The sequence below is a fragment of the Neomonachus schauinslandi genome, chromosome 5 (assembly GCF_002201575.2).
Source record: "Neomonachus schauinslandi chromosome 5, ASM220157v2, whole genome shotgun sequence".
NCBI classification, from domain to species: Eukaryota; Metazoa; Chordata; class Mammalia; order Carnivora; family Phocidae; genus Neomonachus; species Neomonachus schauinslandi.
In genome coordinates, this window is record NC_058407.1 from 86,542,460 (window position 1) to 86,562,004 (window position 19,545).

At 36.2% G+C, this 19,545-nt stretch overlaps 1 protein-coding gene across 1 annotated transcript in view; it reads left to right on the forward strand.

The window, feature by feature from the left end:
- PLCZ1 (phospholipase C zeta 1) overlaps nucleotides 1-19,545 on the forward strand; it is a 50,273-nt gene that overhangs the window by 15,780 nt on the left and 14,948 nt on the right. Inside the window, 6 exon segments of the mRNA XM_021690703.1 lie at nucleotides 275-476; nucleotides 5,387-5,531; nucleotides 11,074-11,223; nucleotides 14,304-14,388; nucleotides 14,467-14,539; nucleotides 15,990-16,141. Of these exon segments, the coding sequence (XP_021546378.1) occupies nucleotides 275-476; nucleotides 5,387-5,531; nucleotides 11,074-11,223; nucleotides 14,304-14,388; nucleotides 14,467-14,539; nucleotides 15,990-16,141 (807 nt within the window).

The window sequence follows — 19,545 nt, forward strand, 5'->3', positions numbered from 1 at the left end:
AGCCACCCAGGCACCCCTCTTATACGTATTTTTAAGACGTTAAAAAATCAGAGATGAATTAAATAATATACTCTCTACTTGAATGTTGATATAGAAGAACTAGGGGTATTCATTAGAAAAAAATTGTTTCCACAAAAAAATTAGAAATAGTATCAATATTAATTCTAAATGAATATTTTAGAAACACGCTCTACTATAGAATAAATTTTAAAATGAGATGTAATTTTTATACAGTTAATGATATTTCTGCATCCCTTTAATTTATTTTTTATAGTTAAGAGAGCACACCAGATGTCATTTGAAGGTTTTATAAGATACATGGGTTCACCTGAATGTCAAATACTTAAAACTGATTGTGGAAAAGTTTATCAAGATATGAATCATCCATTAAATGATTATTTTATTTCAAGTTCACATAATACATACTTGGTATCTGACCAGTTACTGGGACCAAGTGACCTTTGGGGATATGTAAGGTATTTATTTTGATTTTTATATCCATTACATTTTACAGCACTTGGAAGTTCCAATAAGTGGTAATTCACAGTAAAAGAAGACTATGGATGTTGTGCAAAAACATAGGAAAAAGAAATTTTGATTTGTGAATAACTTGGAGAGCCAACCTTCGATGGCTATATAATTATTCTATATTTTAGTATCATACACTTTCCTTCAAATTCTGCCTATTGACCTTCTTTCCCTGATTATTGCCCCTCTGAGGTTTCCTGAATAATTTGGATACCTCCTATAGGAAACTATATGAAGAAGAATGTTCTTATCTTATATCGCCAAAACATCTTAGATTTTTTAAAGATTTTATTTATTTATTTGACAGAGAGAGACACAGTGAGAGAGGGAACACAAGCAGGGGGAGTGGGAGAGGGAGAAGCAGGCTTCCTGCTGAGCAGGGAGCCCAATGTGGGGCTGGGTCCCAGGACCCTGAGATCATGACCTGAGCCGAAGGCAGACGCTTAACGGCTAAGCCATCCAGGCGCCCCAAAACATCTTAGATTTTTATTTTTTTTTTTATTTTTATTTTTTTTTTTTTAAAGATTTTATTTATTTATTTGAGACAGAGAGAATGAGAGAGAGAGAGAGAGCACATGAGAGGGGGGAGGGTCAGAGGCAGAAGCAGGTTCCCTGCCGAGCAGGGAGCCCGATGCGGGACTCGATCCAGGGACTCCAGGATCATGACCTGAGCCGAAGGCAGTCGCTTAACCAACTGAGCCACCCAGGCGCCCAACATCTTAGATTTTTAAAAAATATAGTTAAAATTATTTCCCAGACATCAAGACACCATCTACAAGTAAAGGCAACACATAAAAGGATAAATTATATACTTTGGCATTTATAGATTAGATAGATAAATATAGAGATTTATATGTCAAATGATTTACATAGATTAAGCAATCTATGCCACACCTCGAAGTTTGCACTCTACAATGTATCACACTGTCAATACCAGGCTTCAGCTTAGGCAGTCATCTGAGAATCCATTGGTGAACAGGATTTTCAGAGCTCATGTGTTCATGAGAATAGACATCATAAGCAGGTAAACAGATTGATATTTTCAAGGACAGATTAGTCACATGGAGAAAGTAAACTAGGGTAACATGAGAGAAAGTAAAGGTGGGGTGGAGGGTGTTACTTTAGTTAAAGTGTCAAGAAAGGCTTCTCAAGGGGTCACATAGTTTGGTCTGAGTGATGATAAAGAGGAAACCTCGGAAATATTTGGTAGGAAGGGCACACTAAGTAGAAGAAATAATAAATGCTTAGGCATATTCAAATGAGAGAAAGCAAGTTTGGCTGGAAACAAATGAATGGAGAATGAAGGGAGATGAGTTTGAGGAAGTAGACAGGGTCAGTTTATGAGGGTCTTAGAGGCCATGGAAAGGAGACTGGATTTTATTCCAGTTGCACTGGGAAGCATTGGAGAGGTTTTCCTTAAAATGTCATAATTCGATTTACTTTCTACTGTGCAGGAAAGACTGATGGTGTAGGAGTGGAGGTAGAAGATGACTAAAGAAGATATTGTAGCAATGCAGCTGATGATGGTTATGTAGATGATGAATTCATGAGGCAGCTGTTGAGATCAGTGGTTGAATTTGAAATATTTTAAGGAGGTGGAGCCAAGAAGGCTTACCAGGTGACCTGAAGGGAGGTATAAGGGAAAGAGAATACTATCAAGATTTTTGGCCTGATAACTTAGCGTACAATGATACTATTGACAGAGATAGTGAAGCCTGCCTGAGACCATTCTAGGTTGTGAGGCAAAAGCAAGAGTGTAACAGTTCCCACATTTAGTTGAGATACCAATTCATTGTCAAAGGGCTAGGTCAGTCAGGTAAGTATATGTGTCTGGGACTTAGAAGAAATATCTAGACTAGAAAAATAGAATTGGAAGTCATCAATACACAGATGATATTCAAAGCTATGTGATTGGTTGACATTAATTAAGGATATCATGGGTGGAAAAGATATCTCATAATTCCATGATAATATTAAACTTACAAATGAACATGGCTTCACCAATTTAAAATCTTAGGTAAACACATGAATCCATGAGCTCAGAAATGTATCCATTTAGAATTCCATAAGGATAACCCAATTCATAGCTATACTTTCATTACAGATATTTCTATTCATACTTAATTACTTTAATTTTTTAAAAAAGGAAAAAATGCATTTTAGTCAAGTTGACTTAGAAATGCAGAAAATTTGCTTTTGAATGAAGAAAATGTTCCGCCCAACTAAACATTTAAATTTTAATTTAATTTAATTGTATTTAAATTTAATTGTATTTCTTCCACCCACTTGTGGAAGATACACTCTTAGAATGCAAGTTTTTCAAAATTTCTCTACATAGGAGAGGTGGTATTATGTAACGTTGATCGATTAACGCTAAGTTTCTGGTGCTGATCTTTCCTCTCTTTCCGTCCTTTGTTAATTATGTGTCAGCTACAACCTGTTTTTTTTTTTTTAAGGTTATTTATTTATTTGCCAGAGAGAGACACAGCGAGAGAGGGAACACAAGTAGGGGGAGTGGGAGAGGGAGAAGCAGGCTTCCCGCTGAGCATGGAGCCTGACGTGGGGCTCGACCCCAGGACCCTGGGATCATGACCTGAGCTGAAGGCAGATGCTTAAGGACTGAGCCACCCAGGCGCCCCAGCTCCAACCTCTTTGATTCTCAATGTCCTCATCTCTAAAAGAGGAAGACTAATATTAACTGCCTTATAGCATTAAATATTTTAATCCATGAAAAGCCCCTTAAACTTATTTAAGTGGAATTTTTTTTTTTTTTACTGAGTGACAGAGACATTTTTATTATTCATTTCCAAAAAGGGGATTCAGTGTGAAATAGTAGAAAGTGGCTTCCCTAACACCACTGGGGGAGACACAACTTTCTTTTATGTGTCTCTGAATAAAAGGAGTTGGCTTGACACAGTGAAATCCACTCAAATCATTTTTGCCAGGGACCAAACCATGTAGTGGAAATAAACAGTTCGGTAAAGGTTGGCTTGATCTAAGGATAAAATTAAAGCTATCTAGAGAAGTAGCAAGAACCAGTATTATTTAGGTTGTCCTTCATGGAAAGTTTTCTTTCACAATTTGGTTTTGGGCAGTTTTTTTTTGTTTTCCCAGAGGAACGTTCAATATTATTCTCTGGTAACAGCCCAGAGGACTGATATTTTGTAGTGATAAAAAAAAAAAGGCAAGATAATTTACTTTGACAATCAACTAAGAGGAGAGTGATGCAAACATTTTTAATGGCAATTAATAAAGTTTACAAATAGATATTGCTTCTTCTCCAATTTAAAATCTAAATATGTAAATAAATCCACAAGATGAGAAGAGAAATACATTCATTTTGAATTCTACAAATATAGCCCAGTTCAGGACTTGTACGTAAATTAGATTATCACCTAATTCACCCATGGAAATATCAATGGGTAAACAAAATTTTCTTAGAAGAGCACACTAGGTCATTTCTCCAACACAAGGAGAAGCAGACTAACAAAACTCTGAAATTTTACATTATAGTGCATCACTATATACCTGAATAAAGCCGTGTGCACTTAAAAAGTAAAACAAAAATGGTCTTAAAAAACAAACCTCCAAAAAACTCAAAAAAATTTATTAATTATTTAATTTTATATTTTGCACTGTTTTGGTGCAGCCTCCAAGATAGACGAGATATCCTTCCCCTCTAATGCTCTACCTCCTCGGGTTCCCTCCATCTTTCATCCATATTATTCCCAAAGGAGCATAAGATCTCTTTATTTTCTGAATTCAGCACCTGGATTTGGGGGTCGTAATTGCTTTATCTTTGCTCAGTTAACACATGTCCCTGACTATTGCTTGAGTCATATCCTTAGAAAGTTGACTAAATTTGATCCCCCAAGGAGTATTAGATCTAAAAGGTCTATTTTCTCATATGGCCCTTTGTTTCTGTTTGGGAGACCTACTGATTTTCTATCAAGTACTTGGTGTTGGGACCACACTCCCTTTTCCTGTTATGGTTTAGGGTAGGGTTTTTCAAATCTTCACATTTGAGGTCAGATCGTTCCTTGCTGTGGGGGTCTGGTCCTGTGCATGGTAGAATGTTTAGCAGGAACACTGGCTTCTATGAATTAGATTCCAGTTACAAATTTCCTTCCCATTCCCAGGTGTGGCAACCCAAAGTGTCTGCAGACATCGCCAAATGTCTCCTAGGGGTCAAAATTGTCCTGACTGAAAACCACTGGCTTAGACACAGTGGGATAACTCAATATACTTCCTGGAAAACAAATGTTAACTTGGTTTTCTCTGGGAAAAAGATCTTTGAGTACAGCAGCGGGCTTCTTCTATCTACTCCCTGATACATGGCTGTCAATTCTAAAATCCTGATGTCTCAAGTCAGCCCTCTTTTCATTCAGTTTCTCTTCCAAGATTGTATTTTAGGAGATCACTTCTGTCTGCCTGCCACTTGTTTTCTTACATCCCTAGAATTCCCATTTTTTTCTAATAAAAACACAATAAATGTTTATTGATCATGAACTATATCTAGAAAACATTTTTTTATGAGACTGAAATTTTAGTTCCTGCCCTTGTAGAAATGAGAGCATAAGGACTAGGGAGAAATTGCAGGATTCACAGTCCCCAGAACTCCACATTGCACCATCTTGGTGGTGCTGAAACTGTGGATGGCACATGTTACTTCCATGTTGGGCTGTGCTCACAGAAAAGAAGAAAAGTGTGTTCAGTTCAACGCAACTACTTGTCTTTTTTATGGATTCTGTTATACATTTGTTGCAAAATGACAAATAGTTTTTGGGATATTTTGATACTATAGCATACATTTTTAGTGATCCAGAAATGACAATTTATTTTGTTTCAATTTTGCTAGTGCCCTTGTGAAAGGATGTCGCTGTCTGGAAATTGACTGCTGGGATGGATCACGAAATGAACCTGTTGTATACCATGGTTATACACTCACCAGCAAGCTTCTGTTCAAAACTGTTATCCAATCGATACAGAAATATGCATTCATAGTACGTGCGTATCATTGTTAAATTATAGTTATCTAAGCACAATATAATTTACTTGCTTCAAAATCCTATAATGCTCAACCTTAGTTTAGATCAGTGATATTTCAAATGGTGTGTTATGATCTATGTAGTATGTAGTTAAAGGTAGATTTATCAAAGTTAATCTCAAGTAGTGGGATTAATGTTTCAGGGAACTTTTTGTTTAATTATATGTGTGTGTATATATATATATATATATATAGTGTGTGTGTGTGTGTGTATTGTGTTACAATGTAAAATATATTTCTTACTGTGAGTTATGGCCAAAAAAAATTTGAGAAATACTGGTCTATATAATAGTAAATATTTTACCAACATTCAAGTACTTTACTTTCAAAATGCACAATAAAATATGTCAACAATGTATTATATAGATTGTTGACAGTTTTTGTGACTATGATGGTAGCAATTCATACAGCAAAGAATGTTTAGAAGTTTACTTTGTATTTTAAAAAATTATTGTTGGATTTATTAAGGTTACAGATTCAAAGATCTAGTTCTTTTGAGAGCTCCTAAATTCAGCCTACAAATCCTAGTCTATAAGTTGAGTGGGTTTTAACACTCTGCTTAAAATAATACTTGGTTCTATTTACGAACTTGGCTAATTAACCACCTTCAGACATTTTAAATTGTTTTTGTAAAGTTAGTATATTTGATTTCTTTCTTAAGTACTTCAATTGCAGTGCCATTGAAGAGATTTAATAAAATCTTACTGAGTACTTAAACAATGTATATCTAATAAATTAAACTTACAAATTTGATAAACTTGAAGTTCTCCTAAGTAGGTCAATACATTATCTGTAAATATAAACATAACTTAAAAATCACAAATTTAAATCGACTCCTTTATTACATGAGTATAAAATACTAAAAATTTACAAAATATACATATAAAACATGAAAAATTTCTATTTTAGTATAAAACATTAATACATGGCATTGATTCTCTTTTTTTTTTTTTTTTTAAAGATTTTATTTATTTATTTGACAGAGAGACACAGCGAGAGAGGGAACACAAGCAGGGGGAGTGGGAGAGGGAGAAGCAGGCTTCCCGCTGAGCAGGGAGCCCGATGTGGGGCTCGATCCCAGGACCCTGGGATCATGACCTGAGCTGAAGGCAGACGCTTAACGACTGAGCCACCCAGGCGCCCCGGCATTGATTCTCTTAAACATCTAATTTCTAATGATTTCTAAATTTATATCTCTCCCTTGAACTCTATACCAACATAGACAAGTATGTCCTGGATATCTCCTCTTGCATATATTTTTTTTAAGATTTTATTTATTTATTTGACAGAGAGAGATATAGTGAGAGAGGGAACACAAGAGGGGGAGTGGGAGAGGGAGAAGCAGGCTTCCCGCTGAGCAGGGAGCCCGATGCGGGGCTTGATCCCAGGACCCTGAGATCATGACCTGAGCCAAAGGCAGACACTTAACGACTGAGCCACAAAGGCACCGCTCTCCTCTTGCATATTTAACTGGCATATTTAACTTAACATGCTTAGAACTGAGTTCCAGATATTCCTCTTCCTCCCGGGTCTGCTCTTCTCATGGTCTTCCCCATCTCAGTTACTGGTAACTCCTGTGTTCAAGCCTAAATCATTATCAACTTTAACCCTTCTCACCTCATTTCTCTCCAACCCTTCAATAAGTTCTTTAGTATATCCTTGTGGGTCTACTTTCAAAATATATACTGAATTTAACCCCTTCTCCCCACTCTCACTGTCACTGTCCTGGGCAACTACCAGCACCTCTCACTTGGATTATTGCAATTAACCCCTTCTTTCCCTTTCCCCTGCAGTTTCATCTCAATGTTTCAGCCAGAGTGACTTTTTGGTAAGCCAAATCATGTCATTCCCCTTCTCAAAACCTTCAATCCCACTCAAAATATGAACTGAAATACACGTTTAACCTGTTTTCTGTTACCTCTGACTCCTACTTGTGTCTCCATTGTTCACAGGGCCATTCTGGCCTCCTTACTCTTTTTCAGACACAGCTCAAAGCCCTTAAACTCCCTGTTCCTTCCCAAATACTTGCATAGCAAGCCCTCTCCCATCCTTCAGGGTGGGTAACTGAGGGAATAGAGGCAATCTAAAAATTCAAAGGCCTTGAAAGTATGGAAACCCTTACAGCTTCTAAGACTCAAAGAGAAAGAGATGGAATGAAAAAAAGGTTTTGAACAACAAAGACTCAATGAGACTTCTCAGCTGAACAGGGTGACTCAGTTTTGTAGCAAAGGTTAGATCAAAGATTGAATTTTCTTTCTTTTTTTTTTTGAAAGATTATGTTACATTATTTTATTTTATCATATATTTATTTTTCATTCCCACCTTTCATTTTTTACAAAATTTTTATTGAAATATAATCTGTATTATATTTATGTACAAGTGTATAAATCAACATCATACAGGTTGATACCTTTCTACAAATTGAACATACATAACCAATAGCCAGAGACCTTTCTCGTGCCTTTCCTAGTCATTAACCCCCAAACAAGAGCTGGCAACTGTCTTGACTTCTAATACCACACATTAAGTTTTCCTGTTTTTATACTTTATGTAAGTGGAATAATATCTGTGTATATTCTTATTTATTTATTTTTTATTTAAATTCAATTAACATATAATGTGTTATTCGTTTCAGAGGTAGAAGTCAGTGATTCCTCAGTCTTATATAATACCCAGTGTTCATTACATCATGTGCCCTCCTTAATGTCTATCACCCAGTTCCCCATCCCCCCACCCCTGTCCCCTCCAACAACCCTCAGTTTGTGTCCTGTGCTTAAGAGTTTCTTATGGTTTGTTTCCCTCTCTGATTTCATCTTGTTTTATTTTTTTCCTCTCTTCCCCTATTATCCTGTTTTGTTTCTTAAATTCCACATATCAGCAAGATCATATGATAGTTGTCTTTCTCTGACTGACTTATTTCACTTAGCATAATACCCTCTAGTTCTACCCACGTCATCACAAATGGCAAGATTTCATTTTTTTGATGGCTGAGTAGTATTCTATTGTATATAGATACCACATCTTCTTTATCCATTCATCTGTTGATGGACATCTGGGCTCTTATCATAGTTTGGCTATAAACATTGGGGTGCAGGTGCTCTTTTGGATCACTACATTTGTACCTTTGGGGTAAATACCCAAAAGTGCAATTGCTGGGTCAAAGGATAGCTTTATTTTCAACCTTTTGAGGAACGACCATACTGTTTTCCAGAGTGGCTGCACCAGCTTACATTCCCATCAACAGTGTAAGAGGGTGTCCTTTTCTCCACATCCTCACCAACATCTGTGTTTCCTGAGTGGTTAATTTTAGCCATTCTGACTGGTGTGAGGTGGTATCTTGTTGTGGTTTTGATTTGTATTTCCCTGATGCCGAGTGATGTTGAACATTTTTTCATGTGTCTGTTGGCCATTTGGATGTCTTCTTTGGAGAAACATCTGTTCATGTCTTCTGCCCATTTCTTGATTGGATTATTTGTTCTTTGGGTGTTCAGTTTGATAAGTTCTTTATAGATTTTGGATACTAGCCCTTTATCTGATATGTCATTTGCAAATATCTTCTCCCATTCTGTCAGTGGTCTTCTGGTGTTTTGACTGTTTCTTTTGCTGTGCAGAAGCTTTTTATCTTGATGAAGTCCCCATAGCTCATTTTTGCCTTTGTTTCCCTTGCCTTTGGAGACGTGTCTAGCAAGAAGTTGCTGCAGCTGAGGACACAGAGGTTGCTGTCTGTGTTCTTCTCTACGAAGGTTAAATTTTCTACTCAAGATAGTCACCATTAATTTGGGGAAGAGAGAGCAATAAAATAAAATAGACGATAATTATGACTAGGAAAGAACTGTGGGTATATATAAGGAGTCTAACATTTTAAGGGAATTACATTGCCAAAACATAGCATGACACAACATGGCAAAATAAAACACAAGTGTGATACTTAGGTGAGCCTTAAAACAACCCTTGGTCAAGAAGTGAGCTGCAAAGGTAGCCTGGTATTAAGGAAAGCAAACTTCTCAATACATACTTCAAATGTGGCCCAAGATAAGACAAGAGGACCTTCCCTGAAGGTGGAGCCAAAGACCACAGAAGACTCCTCCTCCCCCCTCAAAAAAGATGAACTTTCCCCAATGAGTGTCAGGGTCTAATTGAGAAATCTGTCTGGAGGCCATCACTTTGCCTATTTTCAAAATCATTTTTTATATTTGGGAAAAAATTTTACAATGTTCTCTTGATATTAGACTAGGGCATTTTTATGTATGTGAGTATGTATGAGGTTATTGTAGTAGGCTGAATAAGGGCCCACAAAGGTTCTACTTCTTGGAACCTGTAAATGTTACTTTATTTGGAAAAAGAGTCTTTGCAGATGGATGAAATCAAGGACCTTGAGATAAGGTGATTATCCAGGATTACTGGGTGGGCCCAAATGCCACAAAGAGGAGACAACCGAAAGATAAGGGGTAGAGATTGGAGTGACACGGCCACAAGCCAACAAAGGTTGGCAACCACCAGAAGCTGTAAGAGGGAAGGAATAGATCTCCCTTAGAGCCTGCTGCTCCCTTGATTTTAGCCAGTGAAACTGCTTTTATAGGTTGGCCCCTAGAATTATGAAAGAATAAATTTCTGTTGCTTCAAGCCACCAAGTTTGTGGTCAATTGCTACAGCAGCCACAAGAAACCAATATACTCATACATTAAAAAGGAAGAATATTGTATCTCCTATTCAAAGGTCTATGATAATGCAACAGGCCTTGCAAGTCCTTGGCTTGTTTACAAGTTGGTAAATTTGTGTCCTGGTAAGTATATAGGAAACAAAATAAAGAAAATAATTTTAAACGAGACTCCAAAATGAATGTGGTTTCTCTATTTTGTGTGACAAACGGCAGAAAATATCTTTGTAAAGCCATCTTTACTTAATAGATTCTCTTTATTATTATCTTTATCTTTGTTTCTAATTATAAAGCCATGAGTTTTGATTATAGACTTTGACTAAAAAAGTAGAAAATTAACATCTCCTCTAACTTCTCTGTGTTAAAGTTTCCTTCACATTTAAAAATTCTAAATAAATAAATATATATGGTAAGCAAATATATATATGCTTAAACCATTAAAATGTAGAATTTTACTCTTTAGCAACTTGGTTTTTTCCTCCTAAGACGATATCATAGATAACTTTCTATAGCAGTATATATAGCTTTACCTCCTTCTTACCAGACTTATATCATTCCTTTAAATGGATGTAGCATAATTTATTTAAACAAATACCTACTGTTGGATGCTTCAGTTGTTTCCTATATTTCTAGTATAAATAGTAATAATCTTCCTTTTCATACAGATTTAATGTTCCCTGTTATGTCAAAATCAAAAGTAATTTCAGTTTAAAGAATACTTATTTTGCAAAAGTACAGAACATTAAATGTAAGTTTTAAAATAGATGAACTGTTTCTATTAATTGCATTAAAATCGTTGAGGCATTCTGATCAATAACCGTAGCAATGGTTAATTTTTTAGACATCTGACTACCCAGTGGTGCTCTCTTTAGAAAACCACTGCTCACCTTCCCAACAAGAAGTGATGGCAGACATTTTGCAGTCTGTTTTTGGAGATGCCTTGCTTTCTGATATGCTTGATGATTTTCCAGACAAACTACCTTCACCAAAGGTAACCTTTTGTCTGAGAAGCTCAGGTTTATAAAAAAAGAAAAAGCATGCCACTATTATATTGATCAATAAAACTGGGTGAGAGATCAATGAAAATGCTTAGTTTTGATGATGCATAGAGGTGTATCTTTGCAATGTGTTGCCTGGGAAATGTTCCCGTGAGCATCTAGGTAAATGTATGTTGATAAAGAGAATATATAGGGATATAGGTAAAAACTCACATTTTTATTGTGTGCCATACCCCATGAGTCCAAAATTTCAAGTCAGTTAATATTAGGCCACAGGAATTTGGTATGTTTTATAGGCAAAGACGAAGAAAGATGCAAAGATCTAGGTTATTAATAGAGTCTGTGTCCAATTCCTTAGCATCTGGGTGGCTTGCCCCACCCCCGTTTAAAAAAAAATTTATTTATTTACTTGAGAGGGAGAGAGGGAGAAAGAGATTGGGGGAGGGGCAGAGGGAGAAAGAATCTAAGCAGACTGCACTGAGTGTGGAGCCCCATGCAAGGCTCAATCTCACAGCCCTGAGATCACCACCTGAGCCGAGACCAAGAGTCAGATGCTTAACTGACTGTGCCACCTAGGTGCCCCTTCCCTTCCCTTCCCTTTTTTTTTTTTTTTTTTAAATCTGCTCTTTTCAGTTTCCGTGTCTCTTACGGGATCCTTTCCATCTTCAACTGAGCATACTAAAATACTTGGTTTAAAAAAGCACTCCCACACTAGCCTCATGATTTCGATTTCTCTTCAGCTATCTCTTTATTATTCTCTGTTTCAACCCAAATTTCCACTTTCTCATCTCCTCACAACCTAATGAGCTTCTTCTTCCACCTGCACCTCAGTAAGTGTCTCATTGTCATCAGAGACTTTTCTACCAGTAAATTCTAACAGACCTATTTCAGTCACCATCTGACTTCTTTCCTTCACAACATTCAATACTGGGAAGCCTCCTTCCTTTCCTTGGAACACTTTCTTCTGTAATACCATATTTTTTAGGTTTTCCTCTTTCCTCTCTGGCCAGTCTTTCTTAGTTTCTTCTGCCAGCCTAGTCTCCTCACCCCAAATTTCATCAGGTGATAGATGAGCGAACTTTTTTTTTTTTTGCATGATTGTCTAACAATCAATAGTTTCATTTTGACGTGTCATCATTTTGGTATTTAGAGCAGTGTTTTTGTAATATTTGAATATTTTCCTTTATATTTTTCCATATTTTATTTAGATGAGTGGAAAATTTAAAGACGAAAGTTGTGACACTGGTGATGAGAAGTATAAGAATCATGATAGTATTGAAATGAACAAAAACAATTGAACAGATGGAAAAACTGACTCTTTCACCCCATGAGAATGCTCACAACTAAATGTGCTCAATTATGACAGAAAAGAGATTAAAGACCTTGTGAAATGTGCTGGAAACATACCATCAAATATTTAATCTAATCAAAGATGTAATCTAAGGTTTAATCTAATGGTCTAATTCAGGAAATTATAACAATGTATAGTTTTCTAGGAATAGGATTCCTCCTCCTATTTATAAATCAACTTTCTGCATCCAGATATGTAGTTTTCATTAACGTTTTTGCTTCTGTACTAAAGTAAAGGAATGCTTTTCAATGACTAAATGAGGAATTGGAGATAGAGTCCTTTCTCATTCCTCACTTGGTCACTGGGGTACAAAAGAATTGCCTAGAGACTTGTTAAAGTGGCATAATTCCAGCCCTACAACGCAAGATTCTGATTCTTTAATTTTGAAGTAGATCCCAGGAATCTGTTCCTTTAACAAGCACTCCAGGTGATTCTTTTTTTTTTTTTAAGATTTATTTATCTATTTAAGAGAGAGAGAGAGAGCAGGGGGAGAGGGAGAGGTAGAGAGAGAATCTTAAGCAGACTCCTTACTCAGTGTGGAGTCCAATGCAGGGCATAATTCCATGACCCTGAGATCATGACCTGAGCCAAATCAGAGTCGGATGCTTAATTGACTGAGCCCAGGTGATGCTTTTGATGAATGTGGTTGCATAGTGCACTTTGGTAAGCTCCATATTAGAGAGTAATATAAGGGCCATAGTAATAGAAAGAAGGTCTAATGTGATGGAATAATTCGAGTGGATACCTGAGAATAGTAAAGGGAATGGACAAATCAAGCTCCTTGAAGAAAAGAACTTTATTTCATAGTCCAGATTTCAGCAGCATTATATATTAAACATAACAGGCATTTAATAGGTACATTGATAGGGGTGCCTGGCTGGCTCAGTCAGTAGAGCATGTAACTCTTGATCCCAGGGTCCTGAGTTCAAGCCCCACATTCGGTGTGGAGCCTCCTTAGAAAAAAAAAAAAGTACGTTGATAAATTAATTAATAGTTGAAAAGGGCAGGGATAAATAAGGGAAAGAAAGGAACTGGAAGTCTTTGGATTTAGAATGAGTGACTCTGATGGTCAATTTTGCCATGATCCTTGTTTTGATGGACAGGAAATATTGAGTTGATGATGCTTGTGGCCAATACAGTTGAAATATGAAGAAGATTTGCAAATCTTTAACTTAAATTTAGTCTATTCTAGGTGTCAAACATTACAATAGATATTTTTGAATACCTGATTTCATTTAATATTTTTTAATGTTGGATAACAAAGTAATGATCTGAAGCATTTACTACCAGAAGTTGTAACATTCTTTTATAGCATTTCAAGCATTTTAATATATATATAAAAATATAGAAAATGTATTATAAATAAATATATATAAATTATACATATATACAATATGTGTGTATACATATGTATATATACACATATTATTTTCATGTATGTCAATTTTTTAAAATAGTAGAAATTTTTGGAAAGTAAAACAAATGGAGCCATAGTAAGTCCCAATCATATAACAGGCTTATTTTGGGGTAAATTTTGGTCAATACTATAATATCACTGGTTTCTATTAAGGTATTATAGGAGTATGGAAAAAGATGGAGTTCTTACATATTTTACTACTGTGGGCTAACTGAAAACATGGTGAAAGACTTTTCAATGACTGTTCAAATGCAAACTTCCCTGTAAATGTGTAATTGTATCTCTCTTTCAAATCGTTTCTGTAGGCATTAAAATTCAAAATATTAGTTAGAAACAAGAAAATAGGATCCTTAAGGGAAACCCGTGAAAGAAAAGGTTCTGATAAGCATGGTCAGGTAGAAGAATATGAAGAGATAGATCAAGATGTGGACGATGAAATCAAAGAATCAAAAGCATTGGCTATTTTAGAAGATGATTCACAGAAGGAAGCAGGGGCAATTAATGCAGCTGGATTACCACTTTTCAGGAGAAGGAGGGTGAGATGATACTTTGTGAAAATCTTACAAGTGATTGAAAAGTTTTATTTTCTTACTGGTAGAGAATTAAACTTTTTTTTTTTGAGGGAAAAAATCTTTTTCTCCTTCTAAAAATTCTAGTCTTTCATTTAAAACTTGTTTAGAAAAAATTAACATGGGAAAAGAATATTTTAAAGTTATATGTGTTGTTTTTATTTTTTTAAATTTATTTCTTTATTTGAGAGAAAGAGAGAGTAGGGCAAGAGTGGGGGAAGGGGCAGAGGGAGAGAGAGGGAGAGACTCTCCAGCAGACTCCCAACTGAGCGTGGAGCCTGACAGGCACTTGATCTCATGACCCATGAGATCATGGCCTGAGCTGAAATCAAGTCAGACACCTAATCAACTGAGCCACCCAGGTGCTCCTGGCTGTTTTTAATGTTTTCTTAATGGTCCAATTTTATGCATTTTTATGTACTAGGCATTGTGCAATGTACAAAATACAAACAACATAATATTTCTGCCCTCAAGGAGACCATACTGTCAGAGACAAGAAAATCACCATTATAATATATAGATTATAAGTATACAAATTAGCATGACAAAAGAAGGTATCTTGGGTTGCAAGTGACATTAAACTAATTCAGCTGGTTTAAGTAAAATGTGAATTAGTTAATTGGCCCACATCAATGAAAAGTTCAGGGAAAGGGGTTCAGATTTCAGGAATTACGTGGTATAATATCTCAAGCAAAGTCCACAGAACTTTCTTTCTCTAACTTTGGATCCACTTTCTCTACATTGGTGCAAGACTTCTCCAAAGCTTTAGCTTCAGATGCTTTCAGGCTCAATCCAATGGAAGACCTACTTATCTCTCACATGACAAAGCGAATGTTTTTGGGCATTGGCTATAATCAAGTTATGGGCACAGCCCAGAGTCAAATGCTATTGCTAGGGAACTGCAAAGCTCTGATTAGCCAGGTCTGAGCCACATTATCAATACTTAAGCCCATGGATTGAATGTTTTCCCAAAACAAAGTTGGGAAGGGGATAGCAGAGGTGTAGAAGGTCTAGTTGCTGGCATGTAAAAGAATAAATGTGTACCATACAGCAGAAGTTATTCCCAAATGTTAGATCATATTGGACATATACTTGCTCATGACTAAATATCCTCAAGTTGCAAAATTCACAAGAATAAACAGATCTTTGGGAAAAAGGAAATAGTAATAATTGTCATCTTCAATACTTCCTACATTAGTTGGGATTTTAAATGTATGCTGTCTCATGTTAACATTAAATACTATTTAATCACATTGAATACAAAATAATCACATTGATGCATTCCAAACGGTTTTTGAGGAGATAATATTATGAAAAGACTCATATAATTGATCTGAAAGCATATTTTCTTTATTGGAAAAGGAATTTTTCAAATGATTTATTGCAAAAATATGAAATTTTTGCATTTTATTTTTATACCACATAGGTAAAAGTGGCTATGGCCCTATCTGATCTTGTCATTTATACCAAAGCCGAGAAGTTCATAAGCTTTCAGCATTCAAGACTATATCAGCAATTTAATGAGAGTAATTCTATTGGGGAGTCAGAAGCCCGAAAACTTTCAAAGTTGAAAGGTAAATTCTTATGTTTCAAACAGATGAAGTATTTAAACAACTTTAATTCACTGCAAGGGTGTCAAGATTGGTCAGTGACATTTCTAAAACTATATTCTCATAAATTTTCAACATATTTAATGTAATTAAAAAAAGGCTATATGCCTCAAATCACAATAAGTGATTTCACAGAACTTGTTTAATTGACTTCTTTAAGTCATGAAATTTTGATTGAGAATGTCCAGTGTGGACAGTTTTGTGGGTGGGGCCCTGGTGAACTGTTTGTAGAGGAGAGCGATGAGTGATAAGGCTGCAGAGGTAGGCAGAGCCAAATCACAAGAAATGTGAACTTTGTCCTAGAATCAAAGGTGAACAGGATTGAAATCTCAGGAGTCACACCATCCCCTCTGTGTTTCTGAAGGATGCCTTTGATAGCAGTGTAAAGGCGAGACTCCCTAGAGGGAGGAGATGATGAGGGCTCATGGTAGAGGGAGCCATGGTGAACTGTGGACTCAGTAGGCACCTGAGGTAGACAATTAAATAGACCTGGAGGCTGTGTGTCCAAGGTGAGGGAGGAGGAGGACATGGCATCCGCGCCAGGCTGCCAGATGGCTGTACAGAGTATGCACTGTCCCTGCACATCTGCAGTGGTACCATTGGTCTCCGCATCTTTTCACCGTCTTCTGATTCTGAACCCGAGGTGGATTATTCTGTTTGCTAGAGCCAAAGATGCAACAAGGCCTTGGAAAGAGAATGGGAAGCCGACTCTACCCTATTCTCAGACTTATATGATCGGGGAAAACCTGAACTTAAGAAGGGGGGGGAAAAAAGGATGGGCAATTAACTCAGCAGTCAAGTGACTCTCCAAATCCTTCTTAAAAAATGCAATCTACCGTCCTGTATAGAAACACCATGGCAGGCAAATCAGCACCTGCAACTGACTCAAACCAGCTGTTGGCTGTTTGGAAATGCGGATTCTGATATATCTGTTGGTTAACCGCTTTGGGCTGGCCACTGGCACCCAAGGGTTTTGAGGCATACTGCAGCTCATCTCTTCAAACTGACTCTGGATATTTTAGGCCCTTTTTGTTTGTTTTTTAAGCTGTAGATGATGATCAAAAATCAATTCAGTAAATCTGAACCACCACCATTAAAATAATAGAGTAGAATAGAATGGAATAGAATAGAATAATGGAGATGCAATAAGAGTATTATTTTATGAAACAATTATATGTGTGTATTGTGTGTTGGGTGTGATATAAGATATATTTCTTACTGTGAGTATTGTCGGCTGAGTTTGAACTTGAATGATCTACTTTGCTAGTCTCTATTCTTTCAAATTATTGGATAGTTTTTGTTGTTTCTCAAGGGGACAAGCCCTCTGGCCACAACAGAAGTTGTTATAATTCTCTCACTCTCATTGTATTAGACACCTGCTCAAAATTTGAAAAAGCACTGAGCAGTTCTGAATAGAGTCATAAAATGTAGCACCACCATTTCTTTGGAAAGAGTATAGGGCATTTTTCTTGCAGCCAAATCCAATGATAAATAATTAATGATGTGGGCAAAGGTGTACTCTAAGATAATGTCCATCATTATTTTTTTTAATTTTTTAAAAAGATTTTATTTATTTATTTGGGAGAGAGAGAGGGAGAGAGAGAGAGAACGAGTGGGGGGAGGGAGAAGCAGACTCCCTGTGGAGCAGGGAGCCTGACGCAGGACTCGGTCCCAGGATCATGACCTGAGCTGAAGGCAGATGCTTAACCGACTGAACCACCCAGGCACCCAGAATGTCCATTATTATTAAAAACTTAAATGTTACTAATCTTATAATGCAGGAAAATAAGAAACAAACAACTTTTTATATGCATGGATACTTTTCAGTCATTTAAAAATAATGTAGTAGGTGAATAGTATTGAAATGGAATGATTTTTTATGTTATTTTTAAGTTAAAAAAAGGAAGTTTATATAAGGGAACAAACAATATGATTCAATTAAAAAATAAGAATATACCTATGACAACAGAGTGGAAAGATATATACCAAGGGTTACTGGTTATTAATTAAGATGAGATTATATTAGTTTTATTTCTTATTTTTTTGATTTTCTCATTTATCTAAGATGAACACAAATTGCATTTATAATAACATAACATGTTTAATTTCTAAAGGTCAATTTCAGAAGTAACTAGATCATATTATGTTAAGGGTCTTTCGTGATCATTTGTGTTTATCACTTTGTAGATAGGAAAATTAAGATCCAGAAGAGTACACTTCTTACCAAAAGATAAATATCTTGCTTAGGGCTGGATAAGGGATCATGATAGTTGGACAACATGGTGCCTTTATACGCGAGTAGCTCTTTCTCTCAAGGAGTGTATAACTTCTAAAATTGAGAGCTGATGAAGTTGATTATAATTATTAACTTCAGTAATTATAATTTTTCTACTTGACAATGCTTCCTAAAGAATAGTATGTGGAATGAGGGTGGCATCAATTCAATTCCAGTTTGACCAGCAAATGTAGTGGGCCCCAGGCAGTAACCATTTCTCCCGATACTGATCATCGTATTAGCAGGAGTAGTTGTGGGAACAGGATCTGCTTAGTGAAAGAATAAAAGCCTTGGAGAAACACGAAATCTATGTCCAAAAATTTGAAGGATGTCCAATGGTAAAGGGTACAAATTAGTACATATTCGTTTTGAATCTCAAGTGATTTAGATAGAACATATATAAATAGAAACTTATAAAAATAGATAAGTAAAAACATAAAAAATAGAGAAACAAATGGACTGTGTGTGTGTGTGTGTATTATAAGTATAGACCTTATCTCAGTAAGGAAAACATTTGAAAATAATCAGAACTACAGTAGTCCCCTTATCCATGGGAGACACATTCCAAGACCCCCAGTGGATGCCTGACACTATAGAGCACCGAACCCTACATATACTATGTTTTTTTGTTTTGTTTTGTTTTAAGATTTTACTTATTTATTTGACAGAGAGAGACACAGTGAGAGAGGGAACACAAGCAGGGGGAGTGGGAGAGGGAGAAGCAGGCTTCCATCTATGATAAATTTAATTTATAAGTTAGGCACAGAGATTGACAACAATAACTAATAATGAAATAGAACAATGGTAACAATATACTGTAATAAAAGTTATGTGAATGTGATCTCTCTCAAAATATCTTATTGTACTTCATTCACCCTTCTTGTGATTATGTGAGATGGTAAAATGTCTACGTGATGAGATGAGATGAGATGAATGATTGTAGGGTATTAGCAAACTTCTGATGATTTGTCAGGAGTAGGATCATCTGCTTCAGACTCTGGTTGACTGTAGGTAACTGAGACCACCGGAAGCAAAACCACAGATAAGGGGGGACTGCTATACTGGGAGATAGCAAGTTCTCTTTCAATGGAGA